At 51.5% G+C, this 26,320-nt stretch overlaps 2 protein-coding genes across 4 annotated transcripts; one reads left to right on the plus strand and one right to left on the minus strand.

The window, feature by feature from the left end:
* Nucleotides 1-138: 138 nt before the first annotated feature.
* On the plus strand, nucleotides 139-13,366 carry CPSF4 (cleavage and polyadenylation specific factor 4). Of its 3 annotated transcripts, none has more exons than XM_008698362.2 (8): nucleotides 139-364; nucleotides 2,964-3,014; nucleotides 4,657-4,809; nucleotides 6,892-6,987; nucleotides 7,370-7,463; nucleotides 8,557-8,629; nucleotides 10,154-10,324; nucleotides 13,098-13,366. In XM_008698362.2, exons 1-8 carry the CDS (start codon nucleotides 262-264, stop codon nucleotides 13,164-13,166), a joined length of 810 nt encoding a protein of 269 aa, XP_008696584.1. In that variant the 5' UTR covers nucleotides 139-261; the 3' UTR covers nucleotides 13,167-13,366. The 3 variants fall into 3 exon arrangements, with proteins under 3 accessions (XP_008696584.1, XP_008696585.1, XP_008696586.1); XM_008698363.2 differs by having other exon boundaries at nucleotides 141-364; nucleotides 10,229-10,324; XM_008698364.2 differs by having other exon boundaries at nucleotides 142-364; nucleotides 10,232-10,324.
* A 1,496-nt stretch (nucleotides 13,367-14,862) lies between these two features.
* On the minus strand, nucleotides 14,863-22,510 carry ATP5MF (ATP synthase membrane subunit f). The gene is made up of 4 exons (XM_008698361.2): nucleotides 22,391-22,510; nucleotides 16,970-17,077; nucleotides 15,663-15,779; nucleotides 14,863-15,012 (listed from the first exon to the last, which is right to left on the minus strand). The coding sequence occupies exons 1-4, from the start codon at nucleotides 22,401-22,403 to the stop codon at nucleotides 14,984-14,986; spliced, it is 267 nt and encodes an 88-aa protein (XP_008696583.1). The 5' UTR covers nucleotides 22,404-22,510; the 3' UTR covers nucleotides 14,863-14,983.
* Between the last annotated feature and the right edge of the window lie 3,810 nt (nucleotides 22,511-26,320).

A 26,320-nucleotide genomic window follows, 5' to 3' on the forward strand; every position in this document is an offset into this window, starting at 1 on the left:
GGCAGCGAGGGTAGGCGGGAGTTCGGCGGGCGGCTAGCCTGGCCTAGCGGAGCGTCCCGTACTCCCCGCTCTATTGGCCGGGTCTGGACAGGCGAAAGGCCGGCGCGGGCTCCGGGAGCTCCCGGCATCCCTCGGGCGGCGGCGGCGGCGGCGAGGCAAGGAGGCGGAGGACCGTGTGCGGCGGGGCCGGTGGCGGGTAGAGGTGTGAGGGCGGCGAGGGACCTGAGGGGTAGTCGGGCCGGTGTGGCCGCCGCCGCCGCCATGCAGGAAATCATCGCCAGCGTGGACCACATCAAGTTCGACTTGGAGATCGCAGTGGAGCAGCAACTCGGGGCACAGCCGCTGCCCTTCCCCGGCATGGACAGTGAGCGCGGGGCCGTGGCCGCGGGCGAGGGGCGCGACCGACTTGGCCCTGGGACCCCTCCCCCTCGGTTCGGGACGCCCTCTCCCTGGGTCCCGGGGCCTTCTCCCCATCGGTCCTGGAATTACCCACCTCCAATCCTGGGACTCCCCTTCCGCCATTCAGACTCGGGAGCCCCCCTTTCTCCAGTCTTTGAACCCCTGGGGCTATTCTAATACAACCTTCAGGAGGACAGGACCATGTCTGGCTGTTCAAATCAGTCTTGAATGAAAGCGGGTGTCCCGGATTGGAAATTACTCCCTCCCATAACTAAAACAAAATAATTAGATATTCCCCCTCTCCACCTCCAGCCCCCGACTTTGATCATCCTCTCCTTGCTTTCATCAAAACTGGGCGGTTGGAGGAGTCTTGCTGGAGGAAGACCCACCTGTCCCTCTCTGTAGATTACCAGTTAGACTCTCAACCTCCATTCTTCTAGGATGTGCACTCTTGGGAGCCTATCCCTCACTTTTTCTCTGGACCCCAATTCTGGGCCATTCATCACACCTGGGCATCTGCTTGAGCTCCCTTCATTCTCCACCTTCAGATGATAGCTCCTGCCTCCTCCACCCCTCCCCCCCCAACTTAGGTGGATGTCTAGCACTTTAAAGAAAACTAGCAGTTTTCTTCTCTCCTTTCTGGACACACTTAGAATCTAATGTTGTAGCATTAAAGCTTAGAGGACCTTGCGTTCAATCCACAGATGGGGCATCTGAGGCCTGGGTGAGGGAAGGGACTTGCCAAAAACCACTTGGTCCCTGGCGACTCAGTACATGGTGGAGTCAGGTTAGCTCTCCGGTGTTCTTGACTGGTTCAATCTGCAGTTCCCTGTGCTGTGCCCTACGACTGCCAGAGGCCCCCGTTCTCCCACTGGTCCATGGCCTGGAAGAGCCTCCCTGCAGCCTCATTCCCCTCAAGTGGCCACACTTCTCATGCACACAGGACCTGAGTTGTCCCACTCATGCTGACGCTTCTGTGTGAGATATTGCTTCTACCCACGAGACCTACCTGGCAACTTTATCTTATACACACACCACCTGCATCTCTACTATACACATCTTATAAGCAGACCCCTCAACACACGTGATCACTTCTTGCTTGTGCGTGCACATCCACCTTTGCACATGGGGCCTTTCCCTGTTCTGATGGCACTAGTTTGAGGCCATGGAACCATCCATGCGGGGCAGCTCCTTCCTGCCTACCCTTCTCCAGCCTGGCACCACACATACTTGAGTCTGAAGGCAGGCGCAGTAGCGAGGGGCCCACATACCTGTTTTAAGGTGGATCAAGGACGTGCCTAGCCACAGGTCCTGCCCTGGCTCGGGCCTCAGACTTGGTAGGCACCCTCAGCGCTCTGCCTGCCCACGGATCTAGTTCAGTGTGTTACAGCCCTGGGAGGCCACGACCCTTCCTCCTTCCTCCTCTGTCCTGGCACTTCAGTGTCATCTTGGTTTTGGGAGGAATTGTCAGTTCTTCCCTGAAGGCATACTCTTAACCTGTCTGCCTGAGACCCAGGACTGTGGACTTCTGGCTTCAAGGAATGAAGCAACCTTAACCTCTGAGAAGAGCCCAGAAATACTCTTCTAGGATGCTTTTCTTAATGTAAGGCTTTTTCAACCTTTTGAAATGCAAATGGGTGACAACTTTTTGGCTTTTTAAGCTTTTTGGGATGCAAACGAGTGATACCCCCTTGACAGCCTTAAACCTGTCCTAGCAAAATCTGCCACTTCTGAGAATCCAAGGGATCTCTTTCAGGTTAGTGAAGAGAGGTATGAAAGTGGCTTTCCAAGATGCTGTTGGTGGATTTTCAGCAACTCCCACATGCCTGCTGATAGAGAAACCTGTTTATGAAGCCACGGACCATTTATTCTAGCCGCCATGGCGAGTGAATTCCTGGGCTCATTGCAGAGGCTTGCCCCCTGAGTCACTGACTGACATCACACTCAGCCTTTATTCCGTAGCTCGCCTCACCTGAACTGGCTGCCTCTGGAAGTAGAAGACTGAGCCTTTAATAATTGTGTGTTGGTGTTGCCCCGCCATGAACTAGATCATGGGCAGGCGGAGTTCTGCCTCTGTGTCTTCCATTATGCTCTTCCCTCCGGAATAGCGCCTCTGAGGCACCACACCCCTTCTCTGGAGCTTGTCCCTCCTCGGAGTCCCCACAACTGTTTGTTCTTCCTGTGAGCTCATTCCCTCCCTCTGCCTCCTGTTAAAGGGCCCGTGAATTAGCCCTCTGGAAGGTCCGAGTCTGACCTGGGGGTAATTAACATCTGTGATCTTGTGCCCCGTCCTTCCACACCCACTCCTAACTCCTTGAAAGCACCTTGCTTATAGGAGGCTCTCAGAATGACCGCCCTCAGCATAGGTGTCTCATTTTGCAGGGAGTGACTGAAATGAACGGCTTTTTTTTGTGCTTGCCAGGCCTTGCATTTTTTTTTGCCAGTCTGTTTCCTGTACCCTGAACCCTTCACAAGTCAAAGGCCAGAAGGGTCCCCTCCCTATGTCTTCAGCTGTCCCCAGGCACACCTCACTTTGTTTGATGCTTCTCCTTTCCTTCCTGCAGAGTCGGGGGCTGCTGTCTGCGAATTCTTTTTGAAAGCTGCCTGTGGCAAAGGTAAGAAACCCCTGGCTCCCTGACATTCCTCCCGAGGTGCTTTCCACCACCCTGCCCCCTAGCAGACTCTAGACCCTCAGGCCTCTGGCTCGCATTGCTTTCTGCAGACTAAGAGTGAGTGTCCCTAGATGAAATTACTGTGCTTCGGACTGGCTAGGAACATGAGGGGGTATTCTGCCCGAAATCTACAACACAGCACGGAACCTCACTCTGAGTTGGCCTCCTCACCTCACTTTGCCTGTGGCCACAAGCTGACCTGTGACATGGACAGAAAGGCCATGCACCGAGGTGTTCAGGAACTTTTTCAAGATCACGGCATTAGTGAGTGACTGAGCCAGTGTCTAAACCCCAGCCTTTCTGCTTCTACAGTCTACACGAGCTCACTGTCCTCTGCCTCATGTCATCAAAAACCCCTACAGTAGTCTGTCCTGTGGAGTCTTGTTCATACTAACCGAGCTCCAACAGAGGCTGCTGGAACCAGACTGTCCACCAACTCATAAGGAGACCGATTGCTGGGTGGGAGCTTAGATGCCGGGTATAGATCTGGGCATTTTTCTTCCTGTAGGCAAATTTATTTGGAAACTAAATTTCAATCAGTGAGTAGGGAGCACAGGATTAGAGCATAGGAATGGTTTTAATGGATGATTTTGGCAAGTTTGGTTCTATAACTCCGTCACTTACCACGGAAACGATAGACCTGCTGGGTAGATCAACCAGGTTGACCTGGGGCTGTCTGGTTGGAATATCATCGCCCACTGGGCCCCTGGTCTTCTTCCTGTGTCTGTGCTCGGTAATTCTGCCCTTCTGACCCGCCACCTTCTGTCAGACAGCTGTCCTTAACACAGGGCACTGTGGCTGGCTCTGTGTTAACTACCTAGTAGCCACTGGCCGGCCATATGTGGCTACTAGTTAGTTAACACATGTGGCCAGTGACTGCCATACTGGACGGCATAGATGGAGAACTTCAGTGCAAAGTTCTGTTAGAAGGGGCTGGTCTAGGTCTTGCCGAGTCACAACCTCACTCTGGTTGGGCCTTCCCAGTGGTCCCACCAGGCCACAAGTTAGAAATACGAGTTTCCGAGGGTCTGGCTCTGTCCCCTCTGGTGGCTGATTGCTCAGGTCCTGCTACAGAAGGCACACCTCCCCCAGTTTGTATACAATGCATTTCTTCAATTCCGAAGTTGATTTTCTTTCTTAATTCTTGGATGCCAAGTGGGCACTTACAACTACAGCTGGAACCCGCTTTGAGTCCAGGCTTCTGCCGCCTCTTTACCTTCTGTTTTTTATAAAGTGTTGTGTTTCTCAAACCCCAGTCTTTACTACCCCTACAATTTTTGGCCATCTCTGTGTATCACTAGAACTATAATTCAGTTAAGAAATACGCTCATTCTCCCACCACCCTTAGGCCTGTTAAGGCGATGTCTGTGAAATCATGATTCGGTGTTTCATTTAGGGTTTTCCAAAACACGCTGACATCAAGTAAGTACTACAACTTAAGATGTGTGGCTCTGTACTGCCTGACATTGCATGGCCTTCTGCCAGAGGCAGCCACCACCTTCCAGGACGTGTCCCTCTCAGGTACTCCAGGGCCGTGTGGGATGAAGGCCCCGCCCTCCTCACAGCCCCGCATCTTCCTTGGCAGGGGGCATGTGTCCATTCCGCCACATCAGCGGTGAGAAGACCGTCGTGTGCAAACACTGGCTGCGGGGGCTGTGCAAGAAGGGGGACCAGTGTGAGTTCCTGCACGAGTACGACATGACCAAGATGCCCGAGTGCTACTTCTACTCCAAGTTTGGTAAGCAGCCGCCCGGCCTCGGGAGCCCCAGGGGAGAAGGAGCTGCTCAGGCGCCCCCACTTTCTGCCGTCTCCCAGCTTTCCGGCTTCAGAACCTTAGGCCGTGCCCACCAGCCTCAGCTGGCCCTCTAGTTTCCAGTACTTTGGGAAGTTTGGGAGACCGTGGAGGGTCACGTGGTGGGTGAGTGTGCAGTGCAGCTGGGTGGAGGCCTTGTTTCTGCTCCCAGTGGCCTTTTCCCCTAAATCAGCTGCTGCTTCCAGCATGGCCACTCCTTGTCCCTCGGGCCTCAGCTGGCTCCTGCTCTCTGGGAAAGTAATCCCAGGTAGTAGTGTGTAAACAGGGGGCTGTCTTCTGGTGGCAAAGAGCTCCACTCATCACCTTGAGATTACCTTGATCCTTGTGTAGAGACACATGCCCTTTCCCATCCTGAGCGGACTGCATGGAGAACAGGGTGGGCCAGGGCTCAGCAGAGCGCTTCTGCTCCCTGATGGCACTAGAATTATCCCCCATCTCTGCTGGGGGCCAGGCTGCGCGGGAAGGAGCCCTGTCGGTCAGGATGAGGGTGGGCTCTGGCCCTGGGACTGCCGGCCCTGTGCAGGGGCCCCGCGGGAGGCTGGACGCCTGCTGTACTCTCTGGGGTGGGCTGGGCGGGGCTGGGCGTGTGCTGCACTCCTTCAAAGCAGTGTCATCAGGAGCCGTTAATTTTTCCAGCAGCCCAGCAGGGGTGGCCCACCGGTTTATTCATGATAGTTGTGGCTTTTTTTTGTAGAGGTAGCATAAGCTGTGCAGTCAAAGCACAGAGGGTCAGAAATAGGACCCAGGCTTCCCAGCCCCGCCCCCCCATACCAGCACTGGAACCAGCACCAGAAGGGGGCAGACTCTCAAGGGCACCTCTGTGGGCTGGCCGGGGTTCCTTCATTCCTGCTGGCCCGGGCAACCCCCCTGATGCCTCTGATGCACCCCTGCCTGCCCTTTCCCTACAGAGCCTGGCCTGGTGTGCATGTACTGTCTACAGCTCCTGTCGCCTGTGACACAAGTGAGGGTCCTAGTAAACAGGACAGACCCAGTCCTTGGCCCGTGGTGCTTTTGCCCTAGCAGCCCAGGGAAAGAGACAGCTGACACCAGTGAGACAAAGATGGAAATTATATGCAAGAAGTGCTTTGATAGACAGCGATGGGAGCACATGAGGACCATAGTGTCCTTTAGGCTGAATGGTCAGGGAAGCCTTCTCTGAGGAGGTGAGAGTGGAGCTGGGATCAGAAGGCTAAGAAGGGGCCAGTCGTGGGGGGCCATAGCTGGGGTGCCAGTGTGGCTGGGGGAGGAGGAGCCTGGGGAGGGGTGGGCTCGACCTCACAGGGACTTCTGGTGCATCTGGGAAAGAGTTGGCGTTTTCTCTGACCAGCAGTGGTCAGACTGGCCTTTCGTGTGTAACGTGGGTCCGGGAGGGCAAGTGTGGAGGTGGCGAGGCTGCCCAGCTGGGCAGTTCCTGTATTTGGATGACAGATGCTGCCGGCCAGCTGGGCCAGTTGCTCCCGAGAGGAGCTGTCATCACAAAGGCTCCATCGCACTTGACCACAGGGATCCAGCCTTGAGTTCCCAAGCCTTCCCTGCTTTTGTCCTGAAAGACAGAATCCTCAGACCTTTCCCCCGTCCCAGCTAGTAGATGGGAAGGGCGGATCAGAGTAGACCAGTCATTTTCTGGACTCAGTTGGTGCCTTTGCACATTTGGGCCCCCCCACAGTGTCCAGGGTACCCCTTTTTAGGTAAGGGGTAGAGCCATAAGTTATTTGATGAGTGTGTACCCTGTGCCTGGCTCTGGGTCATTGACCTTCAAGGCAGCATGGACACGTGAGAGGGAGGCACCATGTACCGGTCCTGTACGTAGTCCACGTATGGGTCAGGAGACTTGAGGCTCTGCGACGCTGCCCTGGGTCTCAGGACTCGCCAGGCCAGGAGGCGACACCAGAAGCACCTGGCCCTCTGCCACACAGCAGGTCCCGGCCCTGAGAAAAGCCGAGGTGGGTCTGAGTCCAGCTCTCCTCGAGCTGCCCCAGGTGGATGTGTGTCTGGCTTTCCCTGCAGGGGAGTGCAGCAACAAGGAGTGCCCCTTCCTGCACATCGACCCCGAGTCCAAGATCAAGGACTGCCCTTGGTACGACCGTGGCTTCTGCAAGCATGGTAGGTGTCGGGGTGGCTGGGCCCCCCAGCAAGAGGCCGGTCCTCTCTTTCTCTGCCCACACGACCCTCTACCTGTCCCAGCAAAACCTGGTGTTAGGCGTCTGGGGCTAGTGAGTCTTTTTTACACCCTCAGCTCACCTGAGCCTCCCAGTGCTCCCACATGGACTGCCTTCTCTCCTGTATTTTCCATAAGGAAACTAGCATTGAAGGGTCCTGCCCGCTGTCCCCTGTGAGTGGATACAAGGCAGAGCCAGCATGTGGAGCCCTGCTCTTGCTCTCTGCGCCCCAGGCAGTGGTGCGGGCAGGGCTGTGACCAGCACAGGGGCACGAGGGCATCCCCCGAAGCAGGGCATCTGAATGTCCCGGACGCTTGGCTCTGCAGGTCCCCTGTGCAGGCACCGGCACACGCGGAGAGTCATCTGTGTGAATTACCTCGTGGGATTCTGCCCGGAGGGGCCCTCGTGTAAATTCATGCAGTGAGTAGCCAGACCCTATTCCCCCACCCTGCTCCTGCCCCAGGCCCTGCTGCCCTCTAGATCTTTCCTGGGTCCACATGGCCTTTGATCACTGCGTGGTGTCACCACAGGGCCTGCGGCAGAGGCCACTGCTGCTCCCCAAGTTCAGAGGTGGCTCTGTTTAGCCCAGCACGTAACCTTTCCTGGGTCATAGATCTGATGAAAGCTGGCCTCGGTGCTCCAGGAAAGCTCATGTCTAGCATGTCACTTAGGGACCTCTGATTAAGAACCTCCTAAAGGAAGGAGACCAGTTTGGGGGCCTCCTCTATGGAGGCAAGGACCTTGAGATTCCACATACACTAGTTCATATAGCTCTTCACAAGTCTGTGTGTAAAAGAGAAAAGAAAATGTCCCCATTTCACACATGAGAACACTGAGGCTCAGAGCTCAGCCACCGGCCAGGGTCACATGGTGGTAAGGGTGGCACCTGGTCAGAGACAGGTGTGTGGCCTCTGAAGTTGGGTGCTCCTTGCCCAGAAGGGCTCAGAGCTCCTCTCCTGGGCCTTAGTGCATACCTGTCACTTTGGGTGGTTGTGGAGTCAGACTTCTGCTGGGACCGCAGAACAGTTCGTCCCCCAGTCCCCAGGCTGCTTCCGTCCACCCCACTGACACCTGCACAGAAGCACAGGATTCCGGTCACTGCCACACAGTGGGCAGGTGGCAGGTGCTGCAGACTTAGTCCCACTCGCTAGGTGAGAGCCAGGGAGTGTGTCTTGTCAGAGGTGGTCTGGCAGCTGAGCTAGACCCTCAGGAGAGGGTGTGTGTTGTGGGGAAGCAGCACTTGGTGCAGGTCCCACAGCTAGGTGTGAGCAGAGCTGGGTCTGACTCCAGGTCAGTCTTTTCTTTTCGCCTCTTTCCCGAGGGTTCGGGGACAGAGCTGAGAGCCAGCACCCCCCTCCCCCGCCCCCCGTCTAGCCGTGTTGCTCTGTGCCCGGGCAGAAGCTGCCTGTGATCTTCTAGGGCCAGAATTTGAGAACAGTGCCTGGCCTGGCCCCTCTCTCATCCCCTCTTCTCCTCCCCTTGTTCTCATACCCTCCGGCTGCGGGGTGACCAGCCCTCGATTTGAACTGCCAATGGGAACCACCGAGCAGCCCCCACTGCCACAGCAGACGCAGCCTCCAACAAAGGTACCGTGCCCCGGCCCCTCCCTGGCCTGGTAGTGCTGCCGGCCCTGGCAGTGCCTGCCCCGGTGTGCAGTCAGCCACAGACTCGGCTGGCAACATGTGAGAGGCAGGGGAGGAAGTGGGACAGAAGGGGAGTCACCCTGAGTTCCAGCAGAAAATTCGGGGAGCAGAGCAGTTTGCATCTCCCTCGAGAGGTGGAGGGCTATCTGCTAGAGCTGAATGCCCACGTGGCTTCTCTTCCCCTCTGGCCTGGCGAGTGGCTCAGCAGCGCCCCCTTGGGAGTCAGAGTGGAGGGCAGCATGAGCGCCCCGGGTCTGCTGCTCTTGCTTCTGGTTCGTCCTTCCTTTTATAAACAGGGAAACAAAGTCCTCGAGGTCAGGCCTCACCTAAGGTCCCACAACTGGGCAGGAGCAGCCTGGGAGCAGACCCGGGGCTGATCAGTTCTCCCACTTGTACCAGTGCCCTTGCTGCCCCGTGTGGGGGCTCCTGGCTGGGAGTGGGGGCTGGGAACAGGGCTGAAGAACCAGCTGGCTCCACCTTCCTAGACAAGGGGGTCCCATAACCCAGCGATGGGCTGATCCTCTCAAGCATGAGAGGGAGAGATGCCAGAGACAAATGGGAATCTGCAGCAGTCCCTCCCCCCAAACTAAGGGCACCCTGGATTTGGTTATGGGAGTGGAGGGTTGGGGACCCAGAAGAAAGGCTGGCCAGGTGCACTAAGTAGGGTCTCAACTGGCTGAGTAAACCCGCCTACTGATCTTGAATCCTTACCTTTTACTTGGTTGAATGCTGAGCCCATTGCCAGAGCCCTGTCCATCCTCGAGTGCCACAGGCTAAGCATGGGGCCAACTGGACTTACTGCACTGACCCCCACCCTCAGGCGGCTGTGGGATAACTCAGAACTCCTCCCAAAGCCAGGAATTCCTGAGTGTGGGAACAGCCATGACAACCCGGGGGTTTCTAGCTCACTGCTCCTGTATTTATGGGGGCCGGAGCCAGGAACCCTCTTGGTTGGGAGGTGGCCTAGCTGTCCAGTTCCCACCCCGGGAGCCCCCGTCCCCCTTGCTCACATGACTCGCTAGTGGAGGGCCCTCTCAGCCCCTAGACCGCAGGTCAGCATGTCAGCCTCCAACTGTTTTTCTGTGACTGTTGCTCGCCGTGTAGGCTACTAAACATCTGGCTGAACCAAGCGTTCATCCTGACCTGAAGCTAGAACCTCAGAAACAAAAGTAAGGCCTGCTCATGCCCTCGCCCCGCCGCCCCAGAGACCTCCTCGTCTCTTTGGTGTTTTCTTTTCTACTTTTATTTTTCGTTTTTGTGTGTCTGCATGGTGTTTTTCGGGCAGCGGCTCCTGCCATCATCACCAGATGTTTCTTTTCTGCCTGCTGTCTTGAGCGGGGCCACCACGGAAGCCCTTCTTCCTGCTGGTCGTGCGGGAGCAGTCCCGCCCTCTTTTTTCCTGTCCCCATTGGTAGTCTGCGTGCACGTGTTTTCCACAGTAAAACCGTGTTGTGTAACTCTTTCCAGCAAAGTAACAATCCGCCATTACAAAGGTCGTCCTCCTTGATCCAGTTAACGAGTCAGAACTCTTCTCCCAACCAGCAGAGAGCCCCGCAGGTCATCGGGGTCATGCAGAGTCAAAACAGCAGCGCAGGCAACCGGGGACCCCGGCCGCTGGAGCAGGTCACCTGTTACAAGGTGAGTCCCAGGGCTGGGGGGGGGGGTAGGGGGGACCACTCCTTCATTCCGCACATAGTTCATTTTGAAAAATGATAACATCTTTGTTTCTGGACCATAAGAGTGAAAATGGGCTACTCTGGTGGGCTAGAGACCATCCTGCTTCCTTCCACGACACACCAAGGCCAAGTGAACGATCACATATGCTGTTGAAGGAAAGGACGGAGCTTGGGCAAAGGGAGGCTGGGAATAAAGTAGGAGCACAAGTCCCGGGGCGGGAGTAAGCCCTAAGCCCCTGCCTGTCCTCACATCGCGCAGGGGCGTCCCCAAGGGAAGGGGACAGAGCTTTAAGCCCACAGAGGAAGAAAACAGATTAGAACTCACCCCTCCGCCCCCCCCAACACACACACACACACACACACACACACCCCCTCAGGGAAAGGGTAAACTTTTTAAAAACCTACTAGAAAACTTGTCTCATTCTTGGCTCTGGATGGAAAGCAGGGAGGTAAGTGCCTTGAGAGTTAACAGTCACCAGGGGACCCTTCGTCAGTTCGGGGCTGTATTCACACCCCGGTGAGGGCTGGAAAGCCAGAAACTTGAGTTTTCCGAACTGAAACAGCCCCAAATGTGGGCCCCTGGTGCCTGGCTCTACAAGGAATTTATTCTTAACCCCGACCACACATAATTCCCACAGCTAGAGTTCTGAAGAATGAATTCGTAATTAATCACAAAACCTAGAAGGAAATCACCACCACCACTGAGGGAAGTCAGCAGAAACAACTGATAATAGAGCTAGGCCACAAAAACTTCAGAGTTGGGGATTCTTAGACAAAATGCAAAGTTAGTACATGCTTTTGATAAAAACATTTAGATGACACACAGATGTTTTGGGTGCAGAGTGTTGTTCCTATTCCCACCTTTCCTAAAACAGCCACTTGATTCCACGTGTCATGTACGATTTTTGGTTTTGATGCTCTTTTACACCCCACGTGGGGAATGCTGTGCCAAACCTTAATTACACAAGCACAAGGAAAGTATATTTTAGTATAAATAGGCCCTGATAGTATAACATCCTGTAGTCTTTTTTTCTCGACAATATGTTGTGGATCATTCTGTGTCAGTGTACGTACATCTAATCTGTTTCACTGGGTGCGTAACAGAACTGCAGTTTACTTAGCCAGTTCTCTGTTGGTAGCAATTTAGTTTTTGTTGCTACAAGCAGTGCTGAATCTAACACTTCGACATCTGTGAGCTCTCACCTGATAGCAGCGGCGTCCGTGCCTACAAGCAGAAGGTCCGAGTCAGGAGGCGTATGCTTAGCTTAAATTGTTCCTAGAACTTTCCCTCAACAAAGGCTGAGCCACTTCCCACAGCCGTCAGACACTCACCGAGCCCGTGCTATGTGCCAACCCTACTGAAACAGAATGCTAGCGCTTTCCCAGGAGGGGACAGCAGGTGCCCCAATCACTAAAGGCCTCAGAGATTTCTGAGCCTGAACCCCGCCAGGTGAGGAGAGTACAGAAAGGGGGGGTGTGCCTCCGACCAGTCACTTCTCAGGTACGAGGAAATGCAGGTGTTCTGAGGCAGTGTAGCTGGCAACCTGGCGCCCCGCACCCTGCAGCAGGCTCTCCTGCATCCTGAACTTAGGGGGAGCCAGAACCTAACACCTGCTTCTCACCACGGGCACTTCATAGTTGACACAGGCACCTTGTGGGAATCCTGGGTTCTCCAGGATCGGCGGTGGAGGCCCATAAACATGGCAGATGCTGTGAGCAGGCGCCCGGTTGGTCCTTCCCTCTGCTTATCTCATCAGTCTCAGCGCCAGCTGGCAGCTACACAGGCCACTCATCCACAGTCACACCTACAGATCAGACAGACTTGAGAACATGGGGCCTGCGGGGTCAGGAGATAGAGCAGGCAGGAGATCTGGGCTGCGGCCTGGGTAGAGCCCGGTGTTCCAGGCTGAGGGAGCCGGGACCGGGAGGGCCCTAGGTGAGTTAGTGCCAAGTGGGTGCCTCCACCTGTCTCCTCCCGACCCCCTGTTCAGTGCTTGAGGCTACCGCTCAACATCTTAAATCCCTTCTGCTTCTGAGTAACAAGAACAAATGAAGAGAAGCTAAGGAAGGGCCGGGATAATCAGAGCCGGGACAGGTCAGAGTCAGTGCTAGATTTTTGAAGGGATGCTCTGGGTCTGTTCGCCCAAGACTATCCCATCTCTCTGCTCCTGTAACAAACCTGTCCCTGGGGTAGCTTAGGCTTATGCAAGAGCCAGGAGGGAAAACTGGGTGCTGCCCACCCTGTGTCCACCGCAACGAGTCCCCGAGTTGGGGGGAGGAGCCTGGTGGCTTCTCTCACGTTGTTGCCTCCTGTCACCAGAACAGTGCCTCAGAAAGGTAAGTGACTGGCCAGCCATACAGAGGGGTTGGTCCCCAGGCAGGTGGGGGAGCTCTGGTGCCATGGGATTCTCATCATCCTGCCACCCACCATGAGAGACCTTCCGTGGACAGGCCCGTGTGGGCAGGGCCCAGCCTGCGGGAGCTCTCCCTGCTGTGTGCCCTCAGATCCTCCTCTGGCTCTGCAGCCTCCCTTCCATCTGCTGAGGTGCTGAAGCTTCTGGGCCACTGTAGCTTTGGAGCTCCTTTTCCTTCGTGTTTGAATCAATGTCTGTACCACTGAGAATTTCAGAGTCCCATCCCTCATCTGGTATTTGGTGGGTACAGCCTCACTTGAAAATTGCATTTGAAAACGGTGGTTTTTTCTGTCTCCCTCCTTCCCTTCCTGCTGTTCCCAGTGTGGCGAGAAAGGACACTACGCTAACAGATGCACCAAAGGGCACTTGGCCTTTCTCAGTGGACAGTGACAGCAGCTGGAGCCAGCTCAGAGCAGCCCAGAGGGCCCCGCTGTTGGGAGCGTGCATTGAACCGTTTAATGCCAGTGTTGGTGCAACGCTGGCTGGGGCTGGCAGGCAGGCACGCCGGGGTTATCGTTCTGAGGGGCTACGTCTGTCAGTTTCCCTATCATTTTGCTGTAATCTTTTTTTAAAAGGGGACAAGTGCTCTAGTTTGGTCCTTCCAAGTTGGCATCATGTTTGTCTAGCGTCCACACCTCCTGTCCGGATCTCCCTGCACATGGCCCTCTGGGGAGAGGAGGAGGTTGTGGCGAAGGGCTTGTGCTAAGCAGTCTGTATGGAAGGCAGCCCTTCCCCTCGAGGCCTCCTCATTAAACACCAGTTCTTGGTGACCCCGGGGGCTGGTGGATCATTTAAAGCTTCGGCCAGGTCATGCCTGCTTCCTCCATGTCCTGCTGAATCCAGAAGCCGTGCCTATCCATGGGATTTGAACAAGGCAGCCCTTCAGGGCAAACTTAAGTGCACTTGTTGCCTCGGCCTGGTCCTGCTCCAAGCTGGCAGTAGTTGAGAGGAAGGGCGCAGGGCTCTCAGGTGTGAGGGTCTTTTTCCTCTGGGCTGATTTCCTCGGAGCGCCTTACTTGACAGTGGTATATCTCAAGGTGTACCTTCAGCTGGAACTGCACAGCACCCAGTAAACAGAGGACGCGGTCCATCTGTGCACCTACCTCCTGTCCCGCCAAGCATCAGTGCGTCCCTCACCTTTGGCCTCGGAGACCACCCTGCCCCTGAACCTGGAAATGTGAAACCATCACCTGCAGCCTGCTGGGCAAGTGGGCCTATCCAAGTTCCATTACAAGAACACTTTTTATGAGGTTGATTAAAGCTTATTTTTTAAGCTGCGTCTCATTACTTCAGGGACCCCACGCCAAGGACAGGACTCCTGCTGCTGGCCGCGCTAGATGTCCAGCATGAAGCTTTGATGTCGGTGCTTGCTTGTCCCCTTTCGACCCGTGAATCTGCCGGAGGGGAGGGATGCTGCCAGGGAAGGAAGGGCCTCTATACTGGCAGCTGGTAAAGTCTGGAAGCTTGGCCTTTGGTTGTAACAGCCACGTGGCAGGTCTCCTTACTCCAACTCAGATGTTGGATGATACCTGCTTATTCAAATTCGGATCTTCTACGAGATAATTAGTCACAGCATCTCACCCTTTATACTCCATGCAGCGTATGTTCTTACCATACACCCCCCTGACCTTCACATCCCTTTACCGATGACCTCTGATGGAGGGTAAGGATGAGGGGGCTGGGTACAGGGCCTGTGTTTTCCCCTGCTCCCCTGAATCATCCCACAGGGAAAAAGCTTCCTTACCAGGAGGGCCCACACTACTGCAGCCTCTGTAGTGCAGGAAGATGGGGGAGGGGAAGGCACTCTTAAGCACTCAGGGCATCATTCTGATGTAAAAGCATCAGCTGATAAAAAGCCAGAAGTGCTTAGAATAGCCTACGTGCAAAGAGCAGGGAAACCCCTCCAGGCACTTGACCGGCTAAACCAGGTGACACCCCACCTCCCATGAGCTGGTTCAAAGCCCCAAAGCCCGGGCCCGTCCGCAAGAAAATCGCCCTCTGGGAACGCAGAGCCTTCACGTCCCTGCTGCCACAGCAGGAGCTCCAAGAGGGCAGGGAAACGCCCACACCAGCGAAGCAGTCCAAGTACCAAGTACCAGTCATCTTTTATTGGATGCTAATTCTGAATTAGGATATGAAAGGATTCAAGGGTGCCAGGCAAAGGTCACGGTCAGGAATGCCGAATGTGCCTCCACACTGGGCCCTCTTCAGTGGTACTTGCGTAGCCGCTCGTGTTCTGAAGTCAGAAAGGCAAGATGGTAAGTTTCTTAAAAGGCGTAGTGAAAACGCAAGATGACTGGGTGACGGCAGGCTAACATCTAAAGCCATCCTGAGAATCCCTTTCAGGAGATAACCCAGAACCTGCCTGGAGGTACAAGGCATCTCAGGAGCTAATCTTCCTTCCCAGAAGGATCCCACGGAGCCCCTGGCCTTCAGAGCCAGCATGACCCTGGCTTTCAGAGTGGCGGGGGCTGCCGTGGGCACTCCACCGCCATCTCCCGCCCCACAAGCTCCTCTCCGGCTTCAGACCCAGGACAAGCTACCCTTTTCCAGAACACCGCACAGACACCGGATTGCACCACTCCTGTTTTTCTCTTCGCACTGGCTGCTGGGAAGACGAAGCCAAAGTTTTCCACCAACCCTCAGCGGAGCCTGCGGCACCTTACAGAACGCTTCCCAAGTACTATCTTTATCCCGGCTTCACGTTAGTTTTCCTCTCTTTGCCACAATTTTGTCGCTTAAAATAGCATCCTATATGCTATATTCGGGTAAGTCCCTCCCAATTTTTCAGCTGCCGTAGAATGATGGACTTGTAAACCCGACAGTGAACCAGTCCCATCAGCTATGAGAAACCCCAGAGGGCAAGGTGACCGGAGAGACACTCACTGAGTTCCTTGTAACAACGACAGTAGTTGAAGAGCACGTAAGCTGCCAGCACCATAGAAATCCCAGCCACGCCCCCTCTCTTCACATTGACATACTTGTTGTAATACCGGTAGTAACCTGCAAACAGGAGAGGAGGCCACTGTCTGCTTTGCTGTGAATGCTTCACACAGTGCAAAGTCAAGTCTGGCTTAAATTCAGGGACCCAGTCCTATTCTGGCTCTTGAAGCCCCTCACCCTAAATTCACTGGCTGATGAAGGGAAAAGCACCATTGCCCCATGGGTCTTGCCCTGGGAGCCCAGGATAAGCCCCAGCTAGGCCCACCTGGATCCTACCCCTATGCTTAGGCCTTCACCTTAACAGACTTGGCTCAGCCTATTAGCTTTTGATCCTACCTCACCTTCACCTCCAGCCCTAGGGATCCTCTTACCCTAATTCTGACCAAAAATCCAACCCTAAGTGAAGGCCACTTAGCTGAGGCCAGCTGGGTCTGCCTGTCAGGGAAGAAGGCTTTGTGCGATCATCTCTTTGCTGGGTACCCCTCCGCGCCCCCCCCAGTGAGGAAACAGTTTCTACCCTCTTTGGGCTTGTGGCTTGGTTGACAAAAGAATGAAATGATTCTAAAAGGCCCTGATTTACAACAGTGAAGGAAGCTGTGAAGTCAGGGACTGTTGTCACTAAGTATGGGGAAAAGGCAGAGAATTCTAATCTGAGCTAAGGGAAGGCCTCGGGGCAGAAGGAAAACAAGCCACACACAAGAGTTACAGGACGGCCAGGACTGGAAAGAAAAACAGAAGGAGGGGTGGGGCTTGAAGCCAGGGACTACACAGGCCCCCATGGATTGATGTGGGTCTCTGATTCCTGGAAGGGGGACAAGGGCCCCACGGGACTGATGTGACCGTGCGCAGACCTGAAGGACAGATCATTTCAAACATCTGGAAGTTTTGCCTGGCAAGGGGATGAGCGTTACATCATGGACTGATATCCACTATGCTTCAAACTCATTTTCCTCTTTAAAAAGTCTTATGATATAAAAATGCTCATGGACATATCCTTAAGACGAAGGCAGTGGTACCAATTCCAAGCAGCAGAAAACACTGTCTTGGCTGAAATATCTTAGAGCCAGCCTCTGAGAGGACCAATCACGAATCAGACATGGACCTTCAGGGCCTAACAGTCTGTCCCTGTCCTTCTCTACACAACTTTTTGGTCTGAGACAAGGCTTTGACTGCTCAAATCAATTCAGAGCAAAGAGAGACCAGAGGACCCAGGCATTTGCTTTTGTTTACACCCGGCTGTAGGCTCTGACCTCTTTGAAATGCTCCGGCAATGCCCTTAGGGGTGAAATCCCGCATCAGTATCCAGCTAGGCAGCTCTCCTAGTTTCACATCCATGAGCTTCTTCTCCTTCACTGGTACTGAAAAGGAAGAGCAGAAAACACACACTGAAAACCCTCCAGTAAGACAAACAGCCTCCTTTTTTTGTCACTTCAACCATTCAATAAAGTCACCACACAGAGGCTGCACACAAGGAATATTATGAATGTATCACACTGAATTCACTATTTTAAGCCAGAATATATATAAAGCGATAGCCTTACTAATGAACAAGATTTGAATAACAACTTATTGGGAATAACTATGTAAAAATAGAACCTAAGGGCCCTGAAGAATTAAGTAATCAAGTGGAAGGCAGAATAATGACTGCAAAACTAATATTTACATGTATTAGCTCATTTAATCTTCACAGCAAGAAGCTGATGCCTTTATTTTATAAGGAGTGGGGGAGACTGACTCAGAGAAGTTGGGCAACTTGGCCAAGCTCACACAGCACGCAGGCAGTAGAGGCAGGGCTCAGCCTTAGGTCTGGCTCCCATGCTCCTGAAGATAATCTGCTATCTACTCAAACATCCTACCTGGGACAGCAAATGTTAAACGACTTAATAAAAACTGCTCCAAATGGTCCAGTGAGCCCCAGATAATATTCTAATGAGAGTCTGGGGACAGAACACAAAGGCATTGGGGGTGGAGGCCACATGGTGATCATCTTGGCTTAAGAGTAAAATAGGAAGGGGACCAGGGAGAACCAGAGCGGGGCGGAACTGCGAACGTCAGATGCTCATAAGAAGAGAATGGTCTCCTTTCTTATCCTCCCGAGAGATCAACTTTAAAAAGCTGCTGAGCAGGTATCCTCTTCAGGGCAAGGAGTCAAAGTCTATTGTCCTTAAAGATTACCAACCACAGAAGGGGCCAGACCAAATCACTCAAAGGTTTCTTCTCCATTTTGGGGATCCAAGGAAAGATTTAGGCACTGTAAGGACCAGCCTCAAGAGTCCACTGAGGGGAATCCCACAGATCTCCTGACATCTCCCAACACTTCAAAAGGGCAAGGGTTGCTGGGCCATAAACAGAAATACAAGGCTCACTGGCAGCTTCTAATCTGCTACGGGTCATCTGGAGAACATCTGGAGACACTTGGCCTAAAGGGACCAGATCCAGGGGCGCCTGGGTGGCTCAGTCGTTGGGCGTCTGCCTTCGGCTCAGGGCGTGATCCTGGTGTTGTGGGATCGAGCCCCACATCAGGCTCCTCCACTGGGAGCCTGCTTCTTCCTCTCCCACTCCCCCTGCTTGTGCTCCCTCTCTCTCTGGCTGTCTCTGTCAAATAAATAAATAAATAAATCTTAAAAAAAATAAAAATAAAGGGACCAGATCCAATGTTTGTCAAGAGACCACAAGTGACAGGTGGAGGCATAAGCCCAAGACTTGCATACATAGCTTGAGGGTTATGGTTTAGGCTGCCTGTGCCAAACAAACTGGCCCGAACCTTCCATCTAGACTCATCCAACAAATATGGAGCACCTACTGTATGACAGACAGTGTGCTATGCACTGTGGACACAGCAATGACTGCAGACGACAGCCTTGCTCTCAGGAGCCAACATGCTATCGCCAGACAACCGTCTCACCCACTCATCTTACCAGGCTCAGCATGCTTCCTCAAGACCTCTTTCTGCTGCTTTACCTGAGGCCTTTGTGTGTGCTATGCTCCTGGATCATCACACAGCCAGCTCAACTTAAAATGTTATTCCCTAAAAGGCCTCCTTCCCTGCCCACCTTATCTCAAGCACTAGTACTACCTTCCCATATAACCTTGAGCTCCAGTTTCCTTGTCTGTAAAATGGCTTATTCCAAGCATTGAATGAGAATCTCTGTAAAAGCATTTGGAACAGTACTCAGAACTGTAAACTGTTAGTATCATTCTTGTTGAAATGTCATTAAGGTCTTTGTGAAGCAAACAAAAAAGACAGAAGCAGAAAAAGAAATGGCATACAAACCAAACTTAAGGACATTTTAAGCATACAGGACTTCAGTGATTAATTGCACTCTTTAGTTCGTTTACAAACAGAAAACTGTGATGTGATTAGTTTGGTAGTATTTTTGAAGATGAGATAGTCTCAGATGAATTTCAGGATATGTTCCAAATCTGTTGGAGAGTTAGTGTCAGTGATAGTATACCACACAATAATGTCATTTGAGAATGACCTGTACCTTTGTCTGTCACCCTGTCCGTGCTATTCCTAGAAAAGTTTAACAAGTACACATTCTTACATGCCAGTTTTGTCTTCATTTGGTTCAAGAGGCCTCAGTTGAAGGATGACTAGATCACATTTCTTCTCGAATAAGAACACAGTCAACACCTTTGCTACAGTCCCAAAGCCTTCTTGCATGCAGTGAGGAGCGCAAACATGTCACTCTAAAACCGCTGGCTTTAAGTATTGCCACATGGTGGGGAGTGCGTGACAAATGTATAGATGGAACTAGAAGCACAGAATGTTGCTACCTGTTGACACTGGGTAATGAGTGTAAAGTGTTCATTACATTATTGTTTCCTTTGTCTTTGAAATCTTCCGTAATAAAAGGTTTAAAAATGCTTTTCATTTCAGGATTATGTTGGGGGAAGTGTACAAAAGAAACACAGTATTTTAAGTCAAAAAGTATTTTTGACTGGTATAGGCTGGTCACTCAAAAAAAAAAAAAAAAAATCAGGTCACTTCTGAGCCCACAAACTATGAAAACATACCCTGCATTCTCATGACCACATTCAGAGGCTGGCAGGGTGGCCTGGCACATCACAGGAGAGAGCAGCCGATTTAAAATTTATTTTTCTATATATTTAGACATATTAAGAGGGTTTTCTTAACAAAAAATAAGAAATGTATAAATACAGGGGTGAAAAAAATTCACAGTAGGCTTAAAGAGAGCCAAACACAGCACCATCATAAAATTCCCAAGGGATCAACAGATTCATCAGAGGTCAATCTACACTTTTTCCAAGACTGTCTCTCTTGATGGAAGACAAAGACTTCAGTCCTTAGGCAGCCAAACCGGAACCCTCCCAACACTTCCTGCAATGCTGCACACCCCTCTGCACTCGCTGGCTCACACAGCAGACTTGGGGAGTCACGTATTCTGGGTTCAGTGCCACTGAGCTGCTGTGCACCCTTGGACAAGTTCCTGCCCTCTATGCCTCAGTTTCATCCTTTGTAAAATAAGGTTAAGAACAGCAGCCGCCTTGCGGCGCCTGGGTGGCTCAATCATTAGGCGTCTGCCTTCGGCTCAAGCCGTGACCCGGGGTTCTGGGATCGAGCCCCGTGTGGGGCTCCTCCGCTGGGAGCCTGCTTCTTCCTCTCCCACTCCCCCTGCTTGTGTTCCCTCTCTCGCTGGCTGTCTTTCTCTCTGTCAAATAAATAAATAAAATCTTTAAAAAAATTTTTTTGTATTAAAAAAAACAAAAACAAAAAAAACAGCAGCCACCTTGGTAATTGGCTGTAGGTACTCTATAAATGGAAATTATCGGTCTTTCTGCCTATGAGCTATGTGAGGGTGGGAGCAACCCCACACACAGTTTGTGGTCATGACAGACTTTCAGTGAAGGTTTAGAAAGGACCACATGTTCTTGGGATGGTAGGTGGCTCCCTGGCCTGACTTTATGACTTCAAAGAAGCATACTGCCCACCTATATGGAGAGGCATGAAAATGCTAAGTCTCTTCTGGTGCTAAATCCAGCCTGGGGGTTGGCCACAGAGTAAAGATTTCAGGCCACACAAAACGTCTGTAACATTTTTTTTTAATGTTTAAAAACCATTCTTAGCTCACTGGCCATACAAAAACAGGTCACAGGAAATCTAGCCCACTGGCCACAGTTTGCTGACCCAATCTTATCTACCGCTGTTGATTCCTATTTCCATCACTTTATTTGCTAATGAACTAGTGGCTTTATGCTCCGGTGACCGATGCCATCTAACAGACTGTCAGTACTTAAGAAACTTGGACTCCAACTCCTTCACCTAGGCTGATGCTGAATGGGCCAGATGTGACATGACCCTGCTCAAAGGTCACAGAGCGGAAGGTGAGATGACCAGCACTCAACAGCAGGCCAGGCAGTGCTTCAAGTACCTTACACGTACTAAATTGTTTAATCCTTAGTCCACAGTGCTCATCACTTCACTCTACCTAAATAAGATGCCAAGTTGCAAAGCTTCCTTTTCACATGTCCTCTTGTTTAAACAACGTAACCACTGCTGATAAATATTCTCGTGCCGGTTTTTTTACAGATGGGAAGAATAGCATCATTCTCATCTTTTCTCATCCCCTCTTCATTTCTCCAGGCTGATATTAAGAATATAGAAATTGGGTAAAACACACATAGGTTAATCAAAACTCTGCCTCAGGCAGACCACACATCTCTGACCCTTATTTTCATCTTTAAAATGGGATCAACGGGGTCGCCTGGGTGCCTCAAATGGTTAAGCCTCTGCCTTCGGCTCAGGTCATGATCTCCAGGTCCTGGGATGGAACCCCACATCCGGGTCCCAGCTCGGCGGGAGTCTGGTTCTCCCTCTTCCCCTGCTTGTGCTCTCTCTCTCAAGTGAATAAAATCTTTAAAAAAATAAAAATAAAATAAAATGGGATCAACCTTCCAGACAGGGACTTACTGACAACGCTACGGTGAGAGGCTCTAGGGCTAAAACATGGTTTCGGTACAAAAAAAAAAAAAACCACCCACAAAATCAGTGTGCACAGTCAGGTAAGTGTAGATTTATTTGTACATGCATGTGACTGAAAAGTCTGCAGAGATTAAAGCTCAGTTTACCAAGAGGCCCCAGACTCCTAGGTTTACATCTCAGCTCAGCCCTCTCACTGTGACCTTGAGTCAGTCACTTCCCCTCTCTAAGCCGGTTAACGGGTATTCAACATATATGCGTCCAACCTGACGTGGTATCAGAAACCGTCCTAGGCGTTCGCTCCTCCTGGAGCTTAATTTGAGCTTCAGCTTTGAAAAGAAGGGCAGAAACTGCGCGTAGGGTTCAAATGCAAAGCGCCTGGGCAGCGGCGGGGTCACTATTCTTCAGCGAGGAGGAAGGGTGGCCGGAGGTGGTGCATTCCCAAGCTCGCAGACGCGTCCCCCGGCTGCCCTCACCCCCGCCGCTGCAGTCGAGACGCGGGCCCTTGGGCAGGCGGGCTGCGCGGCTGAGCGAGCGGAGAAGGGTCGCACGGTGCAGGGCCCTGGGCAGAGGGCTCTGTGCGCCTCCGGCGAGGCCACAGGGAAGGCCCTGAGCGAAGGGCAGGCGGCTCCGCAGCCTCCTCCCCTCCCAGTTCAGCTGAGCCCCGAACTCCGGACCACGGGTCCTGCCCTCAACCTTGCAACATTAACCGGCTCCAAGTACTCACCTACTGACGCCATTTTGGAGTCCTGGGTGTCCGCTCTGTCGGGCCGCGCAAGGACTGCCGGGTAGGGAGCGCGCGCCCCTGCTGGCGCGGAGAGCAGAGGTTCATGGGAAGCAGGTCGCGGCTGTAATGAGTCTGGAGCTGCAAGTGCACCATAGGGTGAAGGGTAAAGTCCCTGGAAGGCGAAGCCCCGGGATTGTTTGGCATAGGGACCGGGGAATGGGGGCGGAGGGATAGGGGGATGGGGGCGGGGTGGTGATGGTAGGACTCAGCCTGGGCTTCCCATCCTAGGAGGGAGGAGGCTGAAAGGGACCTAAAAATGGGAAATGAGGAAAAAAGAGCAGCCTGGCTTTTTTACTTTGTCGCATTAAAATTGTTGTGGGAGATTACAGGAGGCATAGTCTATGTGTCCGCCCTAGGCGGGGCTGTGAAGACAGAAAAAAACAAGACCCAGGGGTACACAGCTCCAGCCCTTATTTCTTCCACTGTTCCAAGCATAGTGATGCCTCACCATCATCTAGGTTTTTTCTGTAAAGGTCACGATAAGCATTCCTGGTTAAGGAATTCTGACTTGGGCAAGGCGCTTGCTTCTATTCCCTGAACTTCACTTCCTTCTCTAAAGTAGGGATGCAATTCAGCAGACACCAGCAGACAACAGCAGGAGAGCTGCCTGCCTCAGGGAGCTTTAGGATTCCACAGTTTTCTTCCCTATTCAAGAAGGAGCCTAAGTGTAAGAAACAGAAGGATCTGTGGAGATAGATAGATAGATAGATAGATAGATAGATAGATAGATAAGGATCTGTGGTTATGTGAAAAACCAGGAGTGCAAACAAACTCTGCAGTCACATGCACAGGGTTCCCCGAGACCCATGATTTCTAAGCCTTAGCCATTCATCTTCAGAAGAAAACAGGGACAAGGAAGGGGTGAACCCCACGATCTTGCTGTCCCTGGAGCACCATATAAACCCCGTGGGCTAGAGGTTCAGTGCCAGGATCCACGCCCTGGGCAAAAGGGTTGTAATTTACTGCCTTCATAGGTCCATCAAGAAACTGGACTCCTCACTGGGGCAGAGATCCATTTTCGTGGTATTTGTCTCCTCATAGAAGTTTAATTCATTTGAAATACCCTTTCCTTCCTTCTCTTAGAACCAAAACAAACAAACAAACAAAAACTAGTGCTCTCTGAGGAGGCTTTGGAGGGCATGTTCATGTGTTCCTGGAAAATTTCTTCTCCAGTCCTGATAAGTCCATTAACACGTGTTCTTTCTTTCTTTTTTTTTTTTTCTTTCTGGTTTTTTGTTGGTTGGTTTGTTTGTTTAGAGAGGGAGAGAGAGAGAGAGAGAGAGAGAAAGGCAGAGGGAAAGGGAGAGAGAGAATCTTAAGCAGGCTCCATGCCCTGTGAGCAGCCTGACATGGGGCTGGATCTCACAACCCTGAGATCATGACCTGAGCTGAAATCAAGAGTGACACACTTAACCAATGGAGCCACCCAGGTGCCCTCCATTAAGATTTGTTCTAAAAGGATTTGCATTTTAGGGGTGACACTGGGATCTGGTTTCCAGAGAGGATGGGGCAACTTTCTGTTAGACAAAAAGCTATGGTCATTTCAGCTTTGGTGGCCTTGAATGATCTTTCTTCAAAAATGATAGGGGTGCCTCTCACCAGGGAGAACCGCCCCATAGCAGGGAGCTCCTTACAAGTTAACAAAGGCTGTTGTGATCATTGTCTCATTCTACGTGGTGCTGGGGGGTAGGGATCATTACCTTCACTTATTAAACAAGAGCCTTGTGATGCTCTTCTTATTGCCAAGTACACTGATGGATATACTAACCATCAATGGTTCCCTCTCTTCTGCTTCTTCCACTATAAATTGAGCTCCTTAAAATAAAGCTCTGTTTCTGAAATCAAAGTCTGGCTATCGCAATCAAGATGTCCAATTGGTGTTTGTTAAATTACTGTGTGAGGAAAGAGAGGTAAATGAGCAGAAGAAGAAATGAAGAATCACAGAGATAGAAAGCAATTGAAGTCCCTATGCTCAGTATGTGAGAAACGCAAGAAGAACCTCAGCATGGCATCTCAGCACACCAGAGGGGAATAAGGCCCTAAGTGCATTTCTAGTATAATCAGAAAAATGTCCAAAAAAAAAAAAATCATAGACTGGGGGAGGAGCAAAGGTCTATTGGCAAGGAGGCATAAAGGGGTAGTGCAGTGAGGACGCACCTGGTGCACAAAGGTGGCCACCAGTGGTGAGGTGAGAGGAGTTGAAGAGTGAACAGAGAAATCCTGGAGGATCTGATTTATATGCAATGAAAGGGAAATAGGACAGAAAGATGGTGAGAAGGGATTAAAAGGTTAAAAGAACACAGAAACAATAAATGAGAGGCTAATTTTATTTACTTATTTATTTTTGTTTTTATTTTCTTTAGGTAGGCTCCATGCCCAGAGTGTAACCCAACACGGAGCTTGAACTCATGACCCTGAGATCAAGGGTCAGACACAACTGACTGAGCCACCCAGGTGCCCCATTAATTTTTTAAAAGATTTATTTATTTATTTATTTATTTATTTATTTATTTGAGAAAGCATGCATGAGAGAGTTGGGGGAGAAGCAGAGGGAGAGAATCTTCAAGTCGAGTCCCCCGCTGAGTGCAGAGCCCAATGAGGTGCTCAGTCTTTCAATCCTGAGATCATGACCGGAGCTGGAACCAACAGTCGGAAGCTCAACAACTGAGCCACCCAGGTGCCCCTCAACAGATGAATTTTTAGAAGATACAAACCATAACGGAAAACTAAAAAAATGATGTAAACAATTAAATGGTAATTCTCCAGAAGAATTTGTCCCTGTCACTCTCAGCTTGTGGGCAGAGGGAACTCACCTGAGCTGAGTTTGCTGGCCCCAGGGTGCTGGTGATTGAAATTGACAGGTGTGTCTGGGGGGCAATGACTGGATCTAAGATTATAGGGACCTGGTGAATGATCTCATTTCATACTGGAATATGATTGTCATGTCACCCACAAGGGCCCTGACACTTTCCAGGGTGGAAATATCAAAGAGTGTACTTTCTCAGGGAATTAAGTGCTGAGAAACCTATTGGGAACATTTTCCAGATGTGACATTTGTGTTAACAGAACTCTACATTCTGTACTGGGGAAACAATAATTATGTAATAATTGAGATAATTAAGATACTGGTATAGTATCTTCGATGGAACACAATGCAATATTTAAAGATGCGATTGAAAGGATTAGGCAAAAATGCGATATGTAATACTTAAGTAAAATAGATTCTGAAATGATATTTATTTATTTAAAAAGTAGGCTCCACACCCAACATGGGACTTGGACTCACAACCCTGAGATCAAGAGTCCCATGCTCTACCGACTGACCCAGCCAGGTGCCCCGACATGGTATTTATGATTTTTAAATATTATTTAAGACAAAATTCTTACAAGTGGATAATATCCAAGGGGAGTGTTAAAATATCCTTGTTAAATAACGGGCCTTTGGTGTTTTGTTCATAGGATCCCTTACAGTTCTGTACAAACTCTGGGCTCCCCACCAAGCTGATAATGTATGGCTCTGGCCCTAAACTGCATATCAAAGATTTTGAGAACTGAACTAGAGTACACAACTATCCAAGTCCCAGACCGACCTGTGTGTGGTGCACATGCACGACAAATCCAAAAAACACTGCAGAACGTTGGACAAAATCCAAGACCCATTCATGATAAAACCTCTCAGTAAACTAGGAACAGAGTGGAACTTTCTCAACTTGATGAAGACTATGTACAAAAAATCTCCAGCCAACATAATATTCAACGAAGGGAAACTAGAATCTTTTCCACTAAGATCAGGAACAAGGTGAGGGGGCGCCTGGGTGGCTCAGTCGTTAAGCGTCTGCCTTCGGCTCAGGGCGTGATCCCAGCGTTCTG

The sequence above is a fragment of the Ursus maritimus genome, unplaced genomic scaffold (assembly GCF_017311325.1).
Source record: "Ursus maritimus isolate PB19 unplaced genomic scaffold, ASM1731132v1 scaffold_2, whole genome shotgun sequence".
NCBI lineage: Eukaryota > Metazoa > Chordata > Mammalia > Carnivora > Ursidae > Ursus > Ursus maritimus.

What these genes read in the sequence shown, in the direction of transcription:
- CPSF4 (XM_008698362.2), top strand. Translation starts at nt 262, where the DNA reads ATGCAGGAAATCATCGCCAGCGTGGACCACATCAAGTTCGACTTGGAG. An exon ending in CTACTTCTACTCCAAGTTTG is followed by an intron (nt 4,810 to 6,891) that starts GTAAGCAGCCGC and finishes CTTTCCCTGCAG; the next exon opens with GGGAGTGCAGCAACAAGGAG. An exon ending in CCCTCGTGTAAATTCATGCA is followed by an intron (nt 7,464 to 8,556) that starts GTGAGTAGCCAG and finishes CGGGGTGACCAG; the next exon opens with CCCTCGATTTGAACTGCCAA.
- ATP5MF (XM_008698361.2), bottom strand. An exon ending in TGCCGGAGCATTTCAAAGAG is followed by an intron (nt 15,780 to 16,969) that starts GTCAGAGCCTAC and finishes TCCTGTTTGCAG; the next exon opens with GTTACTACCGGTATTACAAC. An exon ending in TCGTTGTTACAAGGAACTCA is followed by an intron (nt 15,013 to 15,662) that starts GTGAGTGTCTCT and finishes TTCTGACTTCAG; the next exon opens with AACACGAGCGGCTACGCAAG.